Source organism: Charadrius vociferus, unplaced genomic scaffold, assembly GCF_000708025.1.
Source record: "Charadrius vociferus isolate BGI_N301 unplaced genomic scaffold, ASM70802v2 scaffold32, whole genome shotgun sequence".
In the NCBI taxonomy this organism is placed as follows: domain Eukaryota; kingdom Metazoa; phylum Chordata; class Aves; order Charadriiformes; family Charadriidae; genus Charadrius; species Charadrius vociferus.
In genome coordinates, this window is record NW_009647856.1 from 2014344 (window position 1) to 2029308 (window position 14965).

Consider the following 14965-nt stretch of genomic DNA (forward strand, 5'->3'; position numbering starts at 1 on the left):
GGCTGTATTAAAATCCATGTTCAGTGTATGCATGACCTCTCTGCCCCAGCCGCTTGCTCCCCATGCACCCTCAGCACCACCGCAATGGCATCCTCTGGGCTCTCCTGTCCTACTGAGACCTTAGTCCATCAAAGAAAAGCAGAGGAGTGTCCACCTAGAGTAGTGCTAGAGCCTTTTCAGTCTGGATGTTTTTGCTTTGTCACAGGCTGACAGTGTTTGCCCTTGATTGACGTTTACAGTTTTCATATTTCTATTCAGCCCTGGTTGTGTTGCCTGATTGCCTTGCACTAACTGGTTGTGTGTGTGTGAGTGTTCAGGATCACTGGGAGAGGGTGGGTGTTAGGGGGAGAGTGAAGAGACGCTTAGTATTAACAGGATATAGAATCATAAAATCAATCACAGAATCACAGAAGAGCCCATGTTGGAAGGGACCTCAAAAGATCATCTGATCCAATCTCTGCTGAGAAAGGGACCCTAGATGAGATTTTCTAGAACCGTATCCAATTGCACCTTGAAAACCTCAAGTGATAGGGACTCTACTACATTTCAGTGATTATTCTCACTGTAAAAAATTTCATTCTTCTATCAAGATAAAACCTTTCCTGGTGCAACTTGTTCCCATTGCCCCTTGTCTTCTCCATGTCGATCCTTGTGAAGACAGAGCCTCCATCCTCTTTCTAGTCACCCTTTAAGTACTGAAATATTGTGATGAAGTCCACCCGAGCCTTCTATTCCCCAGGGAGAAAAGACCTAATAAATAAAGGCAAATGACCTTATTCAGACCAGGTATATTCTGCCTGTGTCCTAACTTAGGCCAGCATCTCTCTTTTGGAAAGCTGTTCTTGCTTTCTGTACTCAGAGTCCGTCATGTCACGGTGTTAAGTAACACTGTTCGGCTCCCACACTTTGGACCATGTAGCTCTTTACGGGTATAAGAATAGATTCATGCCTGGAAGCAACCATGTCAGGGGAGATGGGAACAGAGGATCCAAGCCCTGTTTTGCTGTTCAGAAACAAACTGGTGTAAACCCAAATTCCCAGAGAGGTTCTGCCTATTTCATCTGAGAGTACTGACTTCATTCCAGTAGAGCCCCCTGTTTATATCGTAACCTTGTTGTCAAAATACTCACAAGGGAATTCAGACAGATGTTTTTCACACTTTCTTAACCCTGAAGGGATTGAACCCACATTATGTCTCATAATCTTCTCATATCCATGCTTTCTACTTACTCTTTTTTGAAGTTCAGACAAGAGTGGAAGATTCATGGGGTTGAGGACGGCAGGAAATGAGAGTGAAAGAGACTGTTCCATTGTTATCCCCTTAGCACTAAGTACAACGAGATGGTCTGCTAAAGGGCTGAGCACTTGCTCTAAGAGAATGACTTGCTTTTACACAGATTTACTTATGAACATTGATACCATTTCCTGCTTCACTAGACAGGCCAATATAGATCATTTCTGTTTGCTTTCCAGAAACTATTTGTTGCCTTTAGGGACTTGACTTTGTGTTTATGCCTATGGGAACGTTCATTACAATTACTGCTGGTAAAGCTGCATTATTCTTCATTGAATTAGGAAATGTTATCCATTATTTAGAATTAAAGCTCTTCAGAAAGGAGGACGTGTTTGTTGTAAATATGTTTTCTTTTTTAGTAAAGAAATAATGGAGACTCAGCACTTGGTCAGTTTTATGCAGGATACCGCTGAATTGCTGCTGGCATAACCACAAATCTAAACCGCTTGTCTAAGCCAATAAGTAACAATGCTCATATATTTTTATTTACATGTTTATAGTGTGAGTGAGTCTGAAGTACGTGAAGTATTCTCATGGTTTGGCTGGAGATGACAGAAAAGAGGTAGAAAACCAAAAGTGGCACAACCCATATTATACAAATAGAGATTTGAGATTATTACTTGGAGATATTAAAAAGCTGTCTGGCCACGGTCCTGGGCAACTGGTTCTCAGTGGCCCTGCTTGAGCAGAGAGTTTGCACCAGATGAGCTCCGGAGATCTCTTCCAAACTCAACTGTTCTGTGATTCTGTGATTAGGGATGATCTAGTGAACTCACGTGAGCAGTAAAGACAAATTATCTGCTTTTCTGTAAGTTATGCCCAGTAATGATTTTGTCAAGGAACAGTTTTAAGTAGAAACTCAACTTGCAGTGAGCTGCAACTCTGGAAACCGGCTTTGCAAGAGATTCCTTGGAGTCCAAAGTTAAAGATAAGTTCTCAATAAAAAGAACATGCAGAATTTTATGCTTAACATTAATTTTATTGCTGTTGTAGGCTGCACCTGCCTTGTATACAAACACTTTTATACAACTCCTATTAAACACTTGGATTAAAGCTTCTAAGTCATCCATGCTGCAGAACAGAACAGTGAAAGAATTACTGTGGGGATACAAAGATCCCTTCTTAAACAAGGTCCCCTTCCCCTTGGATCCAGTTCTGGGAGTCTTCTACCCGGTAAGTGAAACCACTCAGGAGGCAAAGCCTTTGGTTATCATTCTGTAAATAAAAAATAAGCAGCTGCTGTGAGGAAGAAAAATCTGACAATGCTACAATCTGGTTCAGTACTTGTAACCGTTATTCCTTCTTTTTGTGTCTGTTACAGTATAATGGGACATTTGACGGACTTTACAACGTCTATACTGGGACAGAAGATATTAAAAAAACAGCAATAATTGAAAGCTATAAAAACAAAAGGTATCATAGCATTGTATAATTAAAGACCGTACATATTTTCAAGATACGGTTTTTAAGGCTTGATTCAGTAAGAGCTATAGATAAATGGAAAACCTTCAATAATTCAAGAAAGCTGGATCAAGCCCTGGGCTTAGCAAAACCATATCTCTCTGTCAGCTATTCATGATTCTGTTAGGAGCATGGATTTAAGACAATTATTGATTCTTTGATATAAGTAGTTATTCCTGTTTTGCATACTTAAGTAGATACATCCCTTTTATCCTATTCTAATGCATCATATAGTTTATCTGAATAAATGAATGAACATTTCTACCCTCTGATTTTGCTAATGAATCAGGCTTATACTGGAGCAGTTATATGTACTAATACAGCTAATGAAGTGGATTACATGTTACAATATACTACATGCATCATGATTTTTTTTTTGTCTTAAAGGAATCTTTCATACTGGGAAGGTCACTGCGATTTGGTTAATGGCACAGGTGAGTTATTAAAGATTTTAAAATTTCAACACATTTCTTTATATTGCAAGGGAATAATGAGGTATGGTATTTAATTCCCCTGGGCTTTGGGAGTTCTGTATTCTGTATATTAAATGTCTGTATAAATATAAATGTATACATACTACTACTATACATGCATATGTGTGTATCTATTATAATATATATTATACAGTATTGTAAATTATTTTATATATACATGTAGACACACCCTCTTCAGCTAGAATAGATGTGGAAGAGATGCAAGGAAAGAATCCAGCTCTCTGTTTCCACAAATTATCTTTATGGTACAATAAAAATAAGATTTTTATTTTTGGTATAGCAGTTGAAAATTATCTTTGCATTCTACTAATGTACTTTCATTTACAATGTTGAACAATAAAATGAAATGCATGAGAATGGACAGAAAAGTTACTGAGATATGAAAAGAAACTGAGGTGGTAAGGGAGAAGGCTCTCAAACAAGTGGTTTGGAGGCCACTAGCAGGTGAAAATGGATGACGACAAGTGGTTTAGCTTGGGATGAATAAACTAGAGAGGAATATTTTTGAATTTGCTTTTGGAATGCACATGAAAACAGTTGAGTTGTTTAAGTATGCATTTGTTTAAAGTGATATTTTTCTTCTGATGAGTGGAAGTGTTGCTGTGAGGACACCAGAATCTGTTGAGTTGAGGCTGGCAGATGTCATGGCGGAGGCTTTTGCAAAGAACTATAGGCCTTCAGTGAGCAAGTAGCAAAACAAGCAGGTTTTGGGGTTTTGTTTTGTTTTGGTTTGGTTTGGTTTGGTTTGGTTTGGTTTTTTCCCCCCTTTTCTGTGCTGCTTCATCTGGCATAGGTCATTTTACTTATAAACCAGTAGCTGAGGAAGGACTTTTTACTAGGTCATGTAGTGACAGGACGAGGGGGAATGGCTATAAACTGGAAGAGGGCAGGTTTAGATTAAACATTAGGAAGAAGTTTTTCACTTTAAGGGTGGTGAGGCACTGGCACAGGTTGCCCAGAGAGGTTGTTGAGGCCCCATCCCTGGAGGTGTTCAAGGCCAGGCTGGATGTGGCCTTGGGCAACCTGGTCTGGTGGGAGGTGTCCCTGCCCATGGCAGGGGGGGTGGAACTCGATGATCTTCAAGGTCCTTTCCAACCTAAACCATTCTATGATTCTATGTGAAGTTATTTTGAAGTATTCAAATACATCACAAGAATATGACTTTCCAAAAACCTGTGAATCAGGACGGATTATTACCTTTTTAAACTATAAGAGGTAATATTTTCTTAGGTTCAGGGACTTTCCTTCTTTCAGCTTTTTGGTTTTCCTTCTTTCACAGCTGATGGAATAAGCATACTCAGCTAACTAGGATAAGTGGTCCAGTACAGTGGAAATGTGGAGATTTTCCTTGTTAACAAAGGTTATGGCACAGTTTAGAAGAGCATTAAGTGTGACTGCTCAGGAGAGCCCATGTGTTTAGAGAAGCAGCAGGTTTAAAAAGTCTTGTAAGTAAGTGGTGAGAAGTCCTTATCTTGCAAGTTTTCACACCAAAGCGCAGTGTATATTGTACAAGTAAATCTCTAGATAGAAATATTAAGCAGTATTCTTGTTTGGGGATTGAAATGAGTCCATGTTTGCAAATTCTTCAAGACTGCCAAGATTTAGAAATAGTGTGTTTAGGATGATCCTGGTTCTTCTTTAAGAAAAAGTGCTTCTGTCAGCAGTGGGCAAGTTGCAGTATGTAATTTAGCTTTCTCACTTTTGCCAACTAGATTCAAAGGTATTACAGATGTTTTCAATCCCCTGGTTATGGGGGCTGACTAAGAAACTAAACAGAAATTGTGGCAAGAAGTAACAAATGTACTGGTTAAAGGTTTGTTACAACACCTTGTTTGGGAAAATGGCAGAGTCTTACTTAACTCTGGATGCTTGCAATGCAGAAATATGCATCTGAACCAGCTGTCTGCATTCTCTTTGTAATTAGTGGAGAAAACGACATCACCAAAGTGCTACTCCTCTGACCTATTTTTCATGTCTATCATGGGGTGAGATGGACTGTGTCCTAGAAATGTTTCCTTCTCTCCATTAGTTATAGAAAGGATCTCAGCTTACAAGGAGATCCGCTTGAGCAATCTGTGGTGAAAAAAACGTTTAGCACTGATTATTAAATAGGTGGTTTTGAAGTCTAAAGCTGTGTTTCTTGTAAGTGCTGAGTGCCATAACTGCAGGTGAACCAAGCACCTCTAGAAATCTCTAGGTCTTTAAACTGCATAAATCTTGAAGCAATGGCAACAGGTGTTGGGATTCATACTAAGCAGGATTTGGTTTTGTATCCTCTGTTTTTAACGAGCTTTATCGTATAGCTTCACATCTGGGAAAAAAAAATAGTCACTGTAATTTGGCTCACTTTCAAAAACAATACAATCTTATCTGTGGAGTGCCTGTCACTGTGCAAAGGTTTACATAAATATTTTCCCCATAAATGACTCATTTTGTTTACTTTGTTCACAGCTTTATAGGAAAGTAACAGCTGAGTATTGAGTTAGCAATTAAACCGTGTCTTCTTAGTGGAATTGCTTTCAAGCTCTTATTTTGTTTTATTTACAGATGGGGCATCATTCCCACCGTTTGTGAAGAAGGATCAGATACTGCGCTTCTTCTCCTCCGATATTTGCAGGTAGGCTGGTCCACTCCCGGTGTGCATGGACACCTGCCTGTGCCACCCTGTGCTCTCTCATTTCGGAGGGCAGCTGTGGTGCTCTGCCCGGGCTCGGGTCGCTGAGACGCTTCAACATAAATGTTTCACCTAGGCACAAGTAAATCCGTGAGCTGTGCTCATGATTCAGAATCTGATTCTACGCTTCTATTTATTTCAAGAAGCAAGCTGTTTATAGTGTATTTTATTTCAGCTAGTTACATATGTTTGATTCCCGAATATCTGACACTGTTTTGAGCTGTTACGGATCTATGAAAGACATTGAAGGCCACAGAGTTCAAAGTCTTGAACTTCTTCTAAGACCAGGACCCAGCCTATAACCTGCCTTATTTGGTCTAGGAAGGCAATTTACCCCTCTGTATAGATACGGCAGGGGCCACTTAGGCCCATCTCTGACATTTCTTCAGAACATCATCTACGCAGAACAGAATTTACTGTCATCCACTAGGTAGTCAAAATTGTTTTCTCACAGGATATTTTTACGTATTTTATTTTTATGTATCTATAAACAAACAAACACACCTGCTTAATACATCCCATACTGATGGCTTTTCAACCTGCTGCTTCTGCTGTGGCTATCCAGTGTCCCTGAGTTCTCCAGTGGGATCACTGAAAGCAATGTTAAAAGATTTAAAATGCATCAGTGTGTTTACTTTGGGAGGTTTGATCCCTTTATTTATTTTGCTGCCTGGAAACAGCTGCTTTCTTTCAACTAGGTTTAAAGTGGGACATTTGCTTTGCAGACTGTTTGTTTTTTAAGATCGGTGTTTTTACATTAAGTTAGTTAAAGTTCTCTTTTTTTTTTTGTGAAGTAATTGTATCCCCAAACTGGAAAGCATTTCACAAGTCATGGAAAAGGGAATTCTATGCAGAGGAGAAATGATAAAATTCTTTGGAACCATCGCACACAGTTTGAGAGATCCCTCTGGCTATTTAATTCCCACAATTAATGAACAATGAAGGAGGACAGTAACAATCACCCAAAGGTCGTGCTGAAATGGGGTCGTGGAAAATGGTTCTGCCCATGTTGCAAAACCCAGAACTCTTCTTTTGTTTGGCTGCAATACAAAATGTTGCTGCCCTGGTTAAATTACTGTGTAATAACCACAACTCCGTATCAGTTGATAATGTATCAGCAAAAAGAAGTTTAAGTGATATTCTGATTCATATGCAATTGAATAAGATTATATGCAGAATGTTGCCTGCATCATAAAGCTTAGATTAATATACTCAAGTCAGCAAAAACCTACAGCAGAGCTGATTTATATCGATAAGTATCCTTACTGTAGTCTAAAAACTTTCAAAAATTTCATAATAACAGTGGGTGTAGAAGTGTGTAGGGAAAAGAGCTCCTCATTAATTTGCTAGTTTTGTGTATATTGTTTATTATTAGTATTAGTATTTTTGTCTGTCTTTTTGTGTATTGGTGTGCTCACCTCTATGCTTGTACATCCTTTTGCGAAAGTGTGGAATATTCTCCATTACAGAGGGGCACCCCTACAAACTGCTGAACGGTGTGAAGGGAGCCTGGGCATCGGCTCCCTGGAGTGTTTGTTTCTTTTAAGAGAGAGGCAGTCGGGGGATCCTTAAGGAATATTGCTGTGAATTCAGATTTCTAATCCAAATGACTGAAACACATTTCTCCTCTTTTATATTCAGATCGATCTACGGAGTTTTCCAGGGCAAGCAGAATGTGAAGGGAATCCCTCTCTATCGTTTCACAGTTCCTCGTGAAGCATTTGCATCACCTGCTGAAGTCAAAGATAATTATTGCTTCTGTACAGATGAAGTTATATCAAAGAACTGCACAATGGCTGGAGTACTAGACATTAGTGCCTGCAAAGCAGGTACGGTAGTGACACGGTACTGCCAAACAAGCCGTTTAACCGGGGAGACAGCACATGTCTTGTAGCTGAGGTGTTACTCTAAGATCCAGGATGTTTGTGAATTCTTCCATAAACTACCTATGAGAGCTTTCACTTTTCTGTAGCCTCGTTTCCCAGAAAGAGGACTACAGTATTTCTATATTTTACTGTGCAAGATCGTGATATTACAGTTTGTATACTGAAACACATGAAAAGAAAGGAACAGGATTCTATAGGCACTGTATAAAAGTCAGAGATAGACACAGTCCTTGTATTTGTGATAATTCACACACACAACTATATACACATGCAGAGACTGAGAGACACTATTGGCTAAGGTCAGCATTGGTTTAATAAAATAAATATACAGAGAGTCTGTGTTTGGTGCAGAGTGGACTGTATGGGTTCCCTTTCGGCCTGCTTTCTACTAAAAAAGGATTGTGAGGGTGGGGGGAAACAGTGACAGTCAGGTCCTCACCTCAGCATGAAACTGGGAGCACTGCCAGCTCCACAGTGTGGACACAGACGAGCAGGGTTTATAACTACAACTGATTTCACCATGCAAATTTTCCCAGGTAGCAGAATCACAGAAATGCTCAAAGTTTCTTGGGGCAGTGGGACTATTAACTTTCTTAGCAGGACTGTGTGTCTATACAAAAAACTATGTTTGCACAGAAAATGGCCTCAGAAGATGAGCACTGAAACAAGGCTTAATGATTCAAGTGAGTTTGTTTTTTCAAATAGGAAGACCGGTATTTATCTCTCTTCCACATTTTCTTCATGCAAGTGATTCTATATTGCACGACGTTGAAGGCCTGAGTCCAAATGAGAAGGAGCATGAGACGTTTCTAGATGTAGAGCCTGTAAGTCCAAATATTTAATAATTATAACTCACTAAACGTGTGATGTTTAAATTTAATTACAGTAGAGTAGGCCCCTGGCCTTACCAGAGGATACAATATTTTCATGCTTACTTTTACAAGATCTGCTCACAGAAGTGTTGTTGTTCTAGCAGGGGAGATTTAGAGCAGAACTTTGTCTCATTCTGATCTTCAAAGTTTGGAATATAAGTTTTGATTTTTCCTTATTGGTAATGTGGGATTAAATAGATTCTGCAAACTTTGAAGTATGTTACAGCTTTTTTATGACCTTCAAGTACTTTGAGAAAATTCTTATCTATGAAAATTCTTCTGTTCCCTCTATACTTAATTTTTTTTTCATTTTCTATAACTAGCTGGTTTTGTACAATTATCTCAATTTAAATTAAATAAATATAGATTTTTTTTCCAAGAAAATTGCTAGAAGTCTGAACAGACTAGACTAGAACAGATCTAATATATTGTGACTTGCATTGTCCAACATAGCTACCAAACTGAATGAATTTATGACAACTCTGATTTTGATTGCCTTCAATTTTACCTCTACCTCTGTTCCAGTGGTTCAGATTCTGAACTTTAAGTGTATTTACAAAAGTTTTCTGAATTGTGTGATGAATTCTAAGGTTTCAAAATTTTATTTTGCTCTGAATTTTGCTCTGAAAATGTAAAATTTAGAATTTTGTACTAAAATACTTTTGGTCATATAATGTGACAGTTAAGCTACATAACTTTGATGAGGAGATCTAAAACAAAATCTTTGTTTCACCTTATTTGGAATAGAGACATCAACCAGAATTTCCTAAATCTGATACGAAATTTTCAAGAAACACACCCTATCTTGTTTTCATTGAGGACAGAGGGGAAAAGAAGGAGATTAAAAAAAGATCTTACCTTTGTTTTGATGTGTTTATTCTGATATGAAATGTTTGGGTCTGGACCTGTGGAAGTTAAACGGTCTTTTTATTGAAAAAGAAAATTTAGGTAATTTCTGGTGGAAAAAAACCCTTAAAACATATTTTTATATGAAACATTTAATGACTGATGTAGTATTTTTAAGCTTTTTTTTTACCTTGAGTTTTAATTGCAAATTACAAAATAACTACTGTACAGCCACAAAATCAGAACTTGTATGAGAAATGAGAGACCCTTAGAAATATTAAAATTTCATAAAAATTGAATCCTTCAAAACATAAGAATAAAATGATACCATAGTGTTTTTTGACACAGTCCATATTCTGTGCTTAGGCATTCACTTCAGAAATTTAAATTAATGTGGGGTTTTTTTCTTGATTTTAGATCACTGGGTTTACACTACAATTTGCGAAAAGGCTGCAAGTAAACCTCCTTGTGAAGCCTGCGCCAAAAATTGAGTAAGTACTTCTTCATTATTTTGTTTTAAAAAATGTCTGATTGGTCTGCAAGAGGGTCAGTAGAAAAGAAGGAATAAAAATACTTTCCCAAAGCCTTTTCATTTTTCTAGCAAAAATTTCAGTCATGACTTTTCAGAGAACATAAAAGTCAGCAGAAGAGGAAGCCTTCTTGCGCAAGGCACTGCCCAAGTGTTTTAACACACACTTGATTTCCCCACAGAAGTTTACAGGGCAACATGTTCTTAAAAATAACATTCTTACAAAACCCAAATGGGGGCCATGAGGATGAACTAGAAGGCAAAATGTATTTTCTGTAATAAATCCAATGAGAGAATTTATGTGTGCTCTGTCACTAGATGTTTTTTATCACAAGAGTTGATGGGTCTCTAACCATTTCTTTTCATCGGCCCAAATGTACTTGTACAGATGTGCATTTTGGGATCCTGTACATCTGGCAGGTGAACACCACACAGATCTTCAGACCCTGCCACCAACACCTAGCTGTGTCCAGCTTTTCTTTCTGACTACCCATGTATGGAAAACTAGAAAGAAAGAGATGGTTGCCCAATATGTAAAATGTTTGTTATTAATTGTAGGCTTATTTTTTTCAGTCCAGAACTATAGTAAAAGGTGCATCTGGAAGGTAGAAGTGTAGTTAGAAGAGAAGAAAAATGTTTAAGTAGAGACTGGTCTTATGCACCAAACTAAAGGTAACATGCTGTACTTCTCTCATTTCAGAGCTTTATCAAAAGTTCAAAAACCTTATATTTTCCCTCTTCTTTGGCTAAATGAGGTTAGTATTTTACCTTTCTATTAATATTCACTGTTGAAAAAGCAAACAAAAACAAACCTCTGACATAGCTTTTTCAGTCTTGGTGCCCTGAAATTGGGCAATTAAACTCATACTGTGATTTGCGCGCACCAAGAACATATTCAGCAAGTGAGGGCTTGCAGGCTTACCTTTCACTGACATTTTTCTTGCACTGTTTCAGTCTGCTGTTATTGGGGATGCGAAAGCAGAGATGTTCAGAAGTAAAGTCACTGGTCGGGTCCAGCTGCTGAGTGTGCTGCAGATGGTGTTAATGATTGCAGGGTCTGTGCTGTTCGTGGCATTCATGGGTTCCTACTTCATATGCAGATCAAAGAAATTGAAATAAGTAAGTAAACACTAACACAATCCTCAGCAGTAACTTTTTCTCAGGGTTTCAAGAAGTTCAGAATCTTTACCTATTTAGCTGTTCTTGTTTTTCAAGTGCTAGTAAATTCCGCAGTTGTCCTGTGGGAAATCATCCATATAATTTATCTAATGTTTTCAAATTCTCCTCCCAGAGAAGTATTGGGAAGAATATTGGGAAGCATATCAGAACACCAACATTTTTTTTTTTTATTCCGAAACACAACACGATTGTTGAGGGTTTATGAAAATGGACATTTTATCCAAAACTGCTAAACTGTTCAGAAATGCCCTCAGGTACTTCTCCAGGAAAGAGGCCACAAAGCTGAAGATTTCCTGTGCTCTTCCAGGACATACCCTTGTCTGGGGTTCAGAGAACCCACTGCAAATGACATTTTTTATTGAGTGTTTGATAGGGTTTCTCACTTCTTTCTCTCAGTTGTGTATCACTGTCATGTTAGTCTAAACATCTCCTGAACTTAAGTAGCCCACTAAGATTAAATATACTCCCATCATGGACAGAATTACCAAGTGGTGGATTAATGCAGTGACATCTAGGGAAACACATTTTTAGAATGATTTAAAAGAAGTGCAGAGATATGAATGTTATGGTGAAAAGCATGCTGTAGAAAAGAAACATTTTTATGAAGAAGACTTACCTCATCACATGCTGAATTCTGATTTTATTTCATTACAGGTAACAAAAGACTTCAGAGGTAGGCAATGTTTAATTGAAATTTCAGCCAAGCAGCATGTTAAAATTCAAAGACAAAAGGTATGATTCAAGGCACAGTCAGTCCACATGCTATGGAATTCAACATGCTTTTCCATTTTGAGAAGACCAACTCACTAACCCAAATAAGCTGATGTTTCCAAAGGTCCACACTTCTGCCATCACTATAGAGGCCACCATGGGAACTACGCTTTCAAATAACTTTGATTTTTTGAACCTTGTTACAAATTTTAAATGACATTCAAGCAGACTGAGGTTGAAATGCAGATGGATTTTAGTCCACCTTCTGCCATTTATGCAACTTGCTACTTTTTTCTTCTGGGATTTGCAAGACAAATGAAAGCCGTTCGCTGATGTTCTGTCTCCGAGCACAGGCTGGGAATGACAACACCTTTGAGCTCATGCTGTGCTCGAGATGCTCTCATTGCAATGTTCCTTTCTGTTCCTTCAATGGAATGGAAGCTGCTGCAATAGAACTGCTCTTTGTCCTCTATTCAGGGATGTGAATTGTGTTGAATGTGAAGTTTATTATGTAAAGTTACTAACTGTAATACATGAAGTTAATAAAAGACTTACTAAAATATGTGGTTTATACATTTTACATAGACACACCAGTCATTCATATGTTGGTAGGGCTCCTCAATGTTTGCCTCCACAGCTGTTTAGCAATCTGAGCTACTCCCTAAATCCCAACCTGCTCCACTGCTCTTACTGTTGCCTCCTGTGTGCTTTTCTGCCTGGCTGTTGCTTGAATGCCAGTCTCTGCTCTGTCCTAACTGCACTTTGCCCAAGGCCTCCTTGAGGGAATGATCTCATATGTCACCTTTAGGGTCAAGAGAAAATATTCCAGAATGCTCCAGACCCAGGAAGGACTGAGATAATGATTTTGATCAAACGTCAGAGGGTTCCACTTCCTTGCTATAGAAGAACATAAATGAAAACAGGTAGCCCCAATTCTTTACTGATAAACCATCTGCCACAAAGAAATTTGTGCAACCATTTGTTTAATGCGGTGCATCAGCCTGTAGACAGGTAGCAAACACTGCCATCTGCATAAATGGCTTACTTTTTCATTTACTCTGAATGCCATTTCTTAGAAATGAGAGTCAATGGGGCAGATATGGAGTGTTGCAGGATCTCTCCTTTTCCCATGGAATCACTGAACTCAGAACGAGAGCCTAAATTCAACATTTTTGAAGATTTCTTCTTGGATCTTTTGTCCCCTTATAAGAGCTGCAAACAAAAAGGAAGATCAAAAACGGCCAGCCTCTCATAGCCCGGTGTTTGAAAACAGTGCTACAATGGACTTTGAACCAGAAAGATTTATCTTGCTATTAAAGGACAGTATCTTCACCAGGTATCTTTAGTAAGGTGTTTTCAGCCTTTGGAAAGAAATAAAGGGGAAAACCCAACAGACTAAAATGCTGTTGTTTTAATCCTGTGTTCCTTGTGGAGAAAGTTCTGTAGCTATCAAGGGAAGCTCTGCTCTCACTTAGAGAGTTTGCTAATCAATGAAAAACGAGACCTTTCTCTCATCTCTACATTATTGCTGGTGTCATATGTGATGCTCTGTGCTTATATTAGTTTGGGGACAGCTTGACACAATTGAAGGCATCTCAAGAGTCCTATGGCCTGGTCAAAAAAGTATGAGGACCCCTAAAGTCATTAAGTCACCTTCTCCTCTGAAACATGCACAGCTCTGCTGTGGTTCAAGACCTGACACTAAGTTTTTATATTGTAAAAACTAGCCTTTTGGGCCAGAATATAAAAGTGAGATCTTTTTGCCAAAGGAACAACAGCAATGCTCCTGTGGTTTTTGATACACTAGCATTTCAGCTTCATTTTCTTTGGCCTCAGGTCCATTGTCAGCAGGTCAGCATTTGCTCTACTGGTGTTGTTTAGTGCTATCTGGTGCTCCAGCAGCAGTGATCCAGCAAGTCAGGCCGTGATTTTAGATGTCTCAGGGCCCAATTTCGCATGCACATGAATACGTTTGTTCATATGTATAATCTCATTGATCTCAATGCAGGTTTGGACTTTTAAACTCTGTTCAGCACCTAGACTGCACTTGAATTATAATTAGTAGTTATTTTGTCCAAAGCACTGGTTACAGTTATTGTTAATTCATTTTATTAAGGCTATTGTCAAGTATTTAGATTTCTTCAAACAGTGCAGGTTAAACATTTATTAGAATTGTTAATGAACTTAATACAAATAAAATAAAGCTCAAACTCTTCTTCCTGAGATCCTTATGTCTAATTGTAAATAAAGTCTTCTGTGTTGGATAATGAACTCCTTGTGTTTCTTTTCTTGTTATTTTGGGTGTGTTTTGTTTTCCTAGAGATTTATTCTATAAATTGATGAATAAGCAAGCTTAATGGCTAACCTTGTTATGTCATTGTAGTCTGGCACATCACAGCTGCTTAGAAGTGTGTATCACATTTCATGTTGCCGCATGATATGTTATAAATACCAGTGACATACAACATTTATGCTCTATATTACAAAAAGGAGGAGACACTGTGGGCAGAGCTGAGCACCAGCATGTCTAAACTGAAGCAGTTCTAAAGCAATCCCAGGAAACCCAGCTCAGAGAGAGGCCTGCCTTCAACTCCCTTGGGCTGGAGGTGCTGGCAGGACAGTGTTTGCACATCTGGCAGCACATTACAACATCCTTCGCTGGCTCTGCTGGCCTGGCAGGTTGGGTGGGAGGTGAGACTAGCTACACTCACGCCTCATGTTCTGCACCCAGCCCAGGTCCTCAAGGGTGAAAATCATTGGTGAAAATCAGATCTGACCCAAGATCTAACAGCCCACATACTTACACCTCAGAGAAGGTGTGCCAGCTTTTGATCTCTAACTGTAATTATGCTTTCAAAGCCTTTCTTAAAACCTGTTCTTCCCAACTACCAGTGTCTGTCAAGATAACGTAAACATGATACTACACCCTGAAAAAGAAAGAAAAAATATGTTTTCTCTGTTCTTTTAACTGTGACACTAGGCAAGGACTTGTTTTATCCTTGGGTGTACACATCAACAG

General features: G+C 38.6%; 1 protein-coding gene across 2 annotated transcripts in view; it reads left to right on the forward strand.

The window, feature by feature from the left end:
• CD36 (CD36 molecule (thrombospondin receptor)) overlaps positions 1-12506 on the forward strand; it is a 27821-nt gene extending 15315 nt beyond the window's left edge. The window contains exons 5-14 of one of the 2 annotated variants that reach the window (XM_009882923.1): positions 2288-2467; positions 2616-2707; positions 3143-3189; positions 5797-5866; positions 7565-7752; positions 8515-8633; positions 9945-10018; positions 10757-10811; positions 11011-11175; positions 11890-12506. In XM_009882923.1, the coding sequence (XP_009881225.1) occupies positions 2288-2467; positions 2616-2707; positions 3143-3189; positions 5797-5866; positions 7565-7752; positions 8515-8633; positions 9945-10018; positions 10757-10811; positions 11011-11175 (990 nt within the window). In that variant the 3' untranslated portion in view covers positions 11890-12506. Of the gene's footprint in view, positions 1-2287; positions 2468-2615; positions 2708-3142; positions 3190-5796; positions 5867-7564; positions 7753-8514; positions 8634-9944; positions 10019-10756; positions 10812-11010; positions 11176-11889 lie in introns of those variants that run through there. The other variant, XM_009882924.1, reaches the window with a different exon arrangement.
• The last annotated feature ends 2459 nt before the right edge of the window (positions 12507-14965 follow it).